Consider the following 7,275-nt stretch of genomic DNA (forward strand, 5'->3'; position numbering starts at 1 on the left):
GGAAGACCCAGGACATGCTGGAGGGACTATGTCTCTTGGCTGGCCTGGGAACGCCTCTGCATTCCCCCGGAGGAGCTGGAGGAAGTGCAGGAGAGAGGGAAATCTGGGCATCACTGCTTAGACTGCTGCCCCTGCTACCCAGTTCCAGATAAGCAGAAGAAGATGGGTGGATGGATTGATGGATGATAGCCAATAATCAAAGTATGAGATGTGATAATCAGTACAATTAGTAGTGTAGGATGTGCATGAAAGTGCATTCCCCTGGAGGAAGTGTCTAGGGAGAGAGAAGTCTGGGCATCTTTGCTTAGATTGCTGCCCCCGCGACCCGGTTCCGGATAAGCGGATGAAGATGGATGGATGGATGGAATTCAGAGGCGCTCAATGAACCATGGTGGCGGGTCCAAGCACATAACAAGACGGTAGTCAACAATCTGACTGCAGGCATCCGCTCCTGACAGCAAGCTGGTTTCTTCTCCATCTCTGTAGCATCCACCTCTTCTGGTTTCTTGGTGTCATATTTGCAGTAGTGTCTTGTACACTTGAATACATTCCTTTTTGTGTTCCTCCTGATTTTTTTGCTGTGCTGCCCCAGAGTGTTCTGATAAAAACATACTTTCTTTGCCATTTGTTGCAGTAAATGTTTACCAGGCTGTTACTGCTGTTTAGCGCCGTCTTTCAGCTTTTAAAGTGTTAAACTGTTGTCATTTCCTTATTGACCCCGGCTATGTCAGCCCTTGTTGGGGGTGCTAATGGGACCAAGCTGAGCTACAGCTACAGTCCCTGTGACCCAAAAGACACGCCAGGGGCCAGATGCATAAAACCCTGTGTAGATTCATGACTTAAGACAGTTTTCATCAGGTTTATAGAGCTGCACTTCCATTCCAACGTATAACTGTAAATAGACACACCCTTAATCATTTACATTTAAAAACACTCTCTGAACCACACACAATTAGACATGGCAGTGAACACAACGCTAAGGAAGAAACACTTTTTCAGTGGCTGTGAAATTGAGACAGAAAGATGATGATCCTGTCTGCAAAGTTGTTGTTTGTTGCTTCAACCAAAATCAGATCTGTTTGAAATCCAGAGCTTTGAAACCAGGCCAGGGGAAAGTGGGAGCATGGTGTAAGCCTTCAGCCAGGGGTTTTAAAAGCCTGAGTTGCTTTGTATGGAAGTGATCACATCCAGCGGCTGAGAAATGTGAAGTCCAGTATTCAGTGTGTCCATGTATGCTGATGTCCTGCAGTGATCAGAGCGAGGGTGAGGGAGGTGAGGAATCGCAGTCTGGAGCCCACGGCGGTGGTGGAGGTGAAGGAGGTGCTGAAGTCTTCTCTGGTCCACATTCCCAAGGATACACAGACGCTCTACTACTCGTCCTCCTGCCTGTGTCCTCCCCTGACTCCAGGGGAGGAGTACCTCATTATGGGCTATGAGAACAAGGAGACATCCAGGTATGAGGGCCATGAGTTGTAACTGATAGTAAAAGGACTGAATTGAAGAATTCTTGGGTCATTAAACTTCAACAGTCTGTTGTCTCCTTTGCAAGACCTCTTTTTTGGTCACATATCAGCTCTGGATTGGCTGTTTTTGAGCTCATAACAACTCAGGCTTTCTCTCTTCCTGACATTACAACAGATCAATCAATCACCTGCTTTGTGGACTCACTCAGATCCTGATGCATCTCATCTTGTCATCTATGTGTCTACTAAATGCCGTGTCTAACCCTCCTATTTGCTTCCCTTGAAGTTTCATAAGCCAAATACTACATTTTATCAAGCTGTAATAATGTCTTCTGAGGTCTTCACCTCGACACTATGAGAAACCCTGCACAAATCTCACTCGGTGCTTGTGGTTGCAGGTTGCTCCTGATTGACGGCTCCATTGCTATGAAGTGGAAGGACAAACTGGGCAGGAAAGTCAAGGTGCAGTTCAATCCAAATCACACCTTGCTGACTGGTTCTTTTCTCTACTGTATTGTAAACTGTGTTGCACCAGTGTAACACCACATCCTTTTTTTCAAACTTGTTCATTATGTTAATCAATATCCTCAAGGTCACCATGGCAACAGACATGAATAGGAGCATGTGATGTGTGTGCAGTGACAGATGAGGTCTGCCTGTCTGTTTCACATCCTGGCTGTCTGTCTTTTGTCTGTCTGTGCAGAGATGGAATCAGACGCCGGGAAGAGGCTGAGCACCTCAGCGCCAGTCGCCACTGAGATTTGACGTGTGTGTGGTTGTGCGTGTGTGTGTGCGCATGTGTGTGTAGATATTGCACTATCACAGGCTGTTGTAGCTGAATGTAGTTCATCGCTCCATCTGTTTGGAGTTTGATTTTCGTCATTTATTTTTCTTTGCACAGACATTATTTAGTGTGCATTTAGTGTGTGTTTATCGGTGTGTGGGTGCATGTATGTGTGTCTAAACCTAAAGCACACAATAAACACAAGAGCGTGGATGTAAGCTGTAGTACTAAACCTACACAGTATGTATGTGACACTTTTTAAAAGCAGAGTTCTTTTTCAGTGGCGGCCATGTTGGCTCCATGGTGACAGTCTTTTAATATTCCTGGATGTTGGACAGTTAAATGATACGAAAGCCATTTGGACTATGAAAGGTCTGTAATCATGACGTAAACTTTATTGAACTGAAGAAAAGGAGATTATTCACAATCTGTCAGACAGCAGCATCAGAAGCAGCAGAGGGATCCTGGCGTGGACAGATCACTGGATGGATCACTGGATGGATCTACTGAGCACAGGCCCACGGGACAGAGCATCTCCAGTGCCTGGCAGTGCTTCGTTTGGGGAAACTCCAATCATTCAACTACAAATGGAGACGAAACGACCACAGGGACACAGAATTGTCACAGAGACTCAAATCGACTACAAAGACACAGAGAATGACTCTCGTTTTATTGTGCCCCAACTACAGCAAACGACAGACATCCATGTTACCAACTGTTTGCTCAGGTCATCTGTTGGACAGTTGCTGGAAATCTGATGCTTGTACCATGAGGAAAACTTTTTCTGTGTTTGACTGTGATCAACTATTAGTTTGATTCATGTTAAGAAAAAAAAAAGTCCTGTAGCTGCTCTGTGGGTTGGACCTCACTTACATTCTGTGGCACTTACGATCTTAATGGAAATTTACAAAGCTGTGGAGATGCATGAGGAAACCGAAGGACCAAAATGTAACTTTTAGATATTTGATCATTTAAATTCCATTTTAAAATTAGTCATAGAATAAGTTTAGTTTTTTTTCTTTTTCTTTCTTTTAAGAAGCAAACTCCCAGACTTTCTCTGTCTATACACATTATATATATAAAAAAACTCACATGAACCAGAGGAAGCTGTTTTCAGATTGTCCTTGGTGAGGTCCACTACTGGTCGGGCAACTCTTACTAACCTCACCACCATCTCCAGTGTCATTGTGAACACAGTAACAGACATTTAACATTTAATTCCTAATCTTGTGCTTATTTTAACCAGTTGTAATCCTTTTTTTATTTTTTATTTACCAAGTTGATTAAATTGTGACACGCAGTGTTTTCCGACGAGCTGAAGTTGTTAAACTATAATGTGATGTATTTCCTGTTGAATTTTGGGAGGGGTGGAAAGCTGGAAAGGTACTGTCACATTACACTTTTGTTTTACATATATTCATTCTGTCTCCTGTTTACTTCCATTAACACCTGCATGACAGGCAAAGCCAAGTGTCTGTTAGCTGTTTTGGTGCAGCCGTCAGCCAGATTCAGCAGTCTGAAAGGTCAGAGTTCACCCTTGTTCAGCTTTGATTGTGTGGATATGGATGGTCCCAGTCAGGGACTAAAAGCTGTGAATACAAAGCTACACTGGGCATAACACATTTATGTTTTAGACCAAATTAAGGCCAACACAGCAGGGACTATCAGGACAAACCAAGGTTAAAGCATAAATTCTGAACCAAACCAGGAATAAATGCTGGCAAATATTTTAGTGAACCTGTGGCTAAACTATCAAAGGGTTCTGACCCAACTAGGTGAATACTGGGCCAAAACAGGACTACCAGAACCCCAGTGAATGTTTCAACCAAACCAGGGATGAAACGCCAAGAGAATTTCAGACAAAACGTGCTACAACACCACACCAGAACTAAAGCACAACCATGCTCAGCTTTATTTATTTCTTGCTGTGTTACCCTGAAGAACTTGAGGTAATGTAGTAACTATGTGTTTGTTTACTTTCTGCTCTCTAGTGTTGAAAAAAAATCACTTTATGCAGTTTTAACTGCTCTCAATGAGGTCAGTCAGAATGAAAATGTTGTGTCAGCACTCAGTGATATGAATAGACCCACTCAGCCTGAAGACACGGACTACGCTTTTTACCAACACCAGGTGTGTTTTCAGTCAGGCTGTTAGCTGAAGCCAGCATGGACAAGAGAAGAGGACGAGAGTGGACGTGGGTGAGGAGGTGTAATAGCAGTCAATCCATGAAAACAGTTTCTCTTCACTCATGGAAAGTGCAGCTGAGAAAACACTGCTGGAAATGAGCAGGCAGGAACTAGTGGAAGCATGCCAGCACACAACATATTGATACACACACACACACACCATGATGGCTGTTTCATACTGCTGCTCTGTATTGTTAGACTTTACTCCCATTGGTGAGTAATACTGAAAGCCAAACGATTCAGCTCCTCTCCTTCGTCTGTAACAGCAGTGAACAGTTTCTACATGACACTACCTGTGTCTGGTTTAACAGGTTCCACATCAGTAGAACATTTATGCAGCAGCACAGAGATCCAAGTGATGCCTAATGTCAAGATTAAACAGTGAAATAATAAGTTCAACACTAACCAGAACTACAGATGAAAGGTCAAATACTGACAACTGCTATGAATGCGTGTGGGAAGCTGCTTTTGCTGGAGTCATACATGGAGGCTGAGTGCCCACTGTTGTAGCCCTGGTTTGGTCCAACGGTCACTGGAGTTTTATTCCCGGTTTGGTACAACGGTCACTGGAGTTTTATGCCCGGTTTGGTCTAGTACTCAGTGGCATATTATTTCTGGTTTGGTCTGACAGTTAGTTTTATTCCTGGTTTGGTCCAACAGTCACTGGTGTATTATTCCTGGCTAGGTCTGACAGTCACTTTGTTTTATTCCTGGTTTGGTCCGACAGTCAGTTTGTTTTGGCCTTGCTTTGGTCTAATACTCACTGGTGTTTTAGCTTCCGTTTGGTCCACTAGTCACTGGCGTTCTAGCTGCTGGTTAAGTTTGTTTTTACAGTCCTCAGAGACATGCAAGCATTAAGTTTGAAAAAGAAAAACTTTGTTGCTACTGCTGTCATTCAATACTGAAATGAAACAGATGAAACACAGAGATCCAGCCTGAATTAATTTATTGTCATCAGCTGTGTTCAGCTTCACATCTGTTCTCCAGGATACAGTGCCACAGGCTGCACAGCCAAACCTCAGCAGCCCAGCACATACCGTGATTTTAATCCAACATCCAAACACCAGGTTGGTTCTCACAATACTTCAGTGTTTGTCCAACTTTCTGCTCCATTTCACATCATGAAACAATAGACCGCACCCACAGTAAGTGGTTCCAGTGGTTTATGGAGCAGTGCTGACCTCTGAGCATGAGAAGGAGGGAGAGATACACAGAAAACATCCCAGTCTAATCATACTGGGACATGGAAAGTACCTAAGGTCACTTATTTAATTACAGTACTGGAGAACATTTAAGTCCTGGTCTTCTGTGGGACTTTCCACTTTTTACTCCACAATGTTTGTGTCATTGCTGGATTTTATATTCCAAACCTGAGACACATCAAAAAGGAGCTGGATGAAACTGTTCAACAGTATAATCTTTGTCCCAGGGAGCAACTGCAAACCAGTCATTTTGTTTGGGTCCTTACAGAGAGTGGTAATCACCTAATGTACTTTGTTCAGAGGATGTAGTGTCAGTCAGGAGGTTGGTTCAGACTGAAAAACCTCATCGAACATTATATGGACTACCCTAAACTCCTGTCTCTAGAGGATAAGTCTGTAGTGCTCCACTGGCTTTTCCTCTGTAGAGCTCACACCTGGGGCCAGGCAATAGCATGAGTTTGCCACTGTTTCTCAACCTACCTAGTCTGTTTTGTTTTGTTTTTTTTCAGGAAATTTAGGGTTTTCACTTATATAAAATGAAGATTTGGTGACCAATAAAATGAGACAGTGACTTCCATGGTCACATTGCTGCTCCAGCTCCCATCACCTCTTCAGGGGCCTGGATCACTGACCAGATCCACAGAAAGACGGTGAATAGCAGTTTCATTCCTGCGCAGAGAATGTTTGGGTTTGAGTTTTAGTTTGGAACCGGCCAGCTGTGGCGTTGAGTTCAGTCTGTCCGCGGTTTGAACTTGCTGTTTACAGGTAACCACCTCCGCACTGTCAGTGGTGGAAGGTAACTCTGTACATTTAGTCAAGTATTGCATTAGTATTTCCATGTCCTGCTGCTTACGACACTGACTTCACTACATGATAGAGACAGCTATTGTACTTTTTACTGTCCTATATGTATCAAATAACTTCAGTTCCTTTTCAGAATCAGATGAATCAAACCATAGTAGAATCATCAGACTTTATTGATCCCTGGTGGGAAATTCAGCAACTATCCATCAGTATGTAAGTACTTCACATTGTAAGTGTTGCATATTGTTAACATTAGTGCCACCTTTACCAGCTGCAACATTAAATCTAATTAATTACAATTACGTTTAGCCATGCTGTGTAATGAGTACTTTTGCTTTTAGCACTAAGTATATTTTGCTGTTATCAGCTTATACTTTTGTGCTTTCACTTTAGTAAACTCTGAATGTACGACTTGTAATACAGTATTTTTAGACTCTGGTATTGTTATATTTACTTAAGGACCTGAGAACTTCTTCCACCACTGCTCACTAAAGTATTTACTGCCTTAATTCACACTACGTAGGTTTTTCTTTAACCATAACAACAGTTTAATGCTCATTCATGTTCTCGCTGCAGCACCAGTCTGCAGTGTCACAGCTGAGACTGGTCAGGTACTAAAAAAACGACAGTGACACCAACTGGTTCAATTGGGACAACACAGCCATCAACCTAAGTTCAGTTCATAACATTTATACACTTGTGCATGAACTAAAGATTTTTTTTTTTTTTGGACAGCTGTTTGGAATCAGTCAGGCCATTAGCATAAAATTGATCTGTGACTATTTTAATAATAATTTTAGCATTTTTCAAGCAAAAATATCAATGTTTGATGCATC

At 42.6% G+C, this 7,275-nt stretch overlaps 1 protein-coding gene across 1 annotated transcript in view; it reads left to right on the forward strand.

The window, feature by feature from the left end:
• LOC109973932 (frizzled related protein) overlaps positions 1-3,239 on the forward strand; it is a 14,362-nt gene extending 11,123 nt beyond the window's left edge. Inside the window, exons 7-9 of the mRNA XM_020623836.1 lie at positions 1,250-1,454; positions 1,862-1,925; positions 2,167-3,239. Of these exons, the coding sequence (XP_020479492.1) occupies positions 1,250-1,454; positions 1,862-1,925; positions 2,167-2,196 (299 nt within the window). The 3' untranslated portion in view covers positions 2,197-3,239. The remainder of the gene's footprint in view (positions 1-1,249; positions 1,455-1,861; positions 1,926-2,166) is intronic.
• Positions 3,240-7,275: the final 4,036 nt, after the last annotated feature.

Source organism: Monopterus albus, unplaced genomic scaffold, assembly GCF_001952655.1.
Source record: "Monopterus albus unplaced genomic scaffold, M_albus_1.0 scaffold311.1, whole genome shotgun sequence".
Taxonomy (NCBI): Eukaryota; Metazoa; Chordata; class Actinopteri; order Synbranchiformes; family Synbranchidae; genus Monopterus; species Monopterus albus.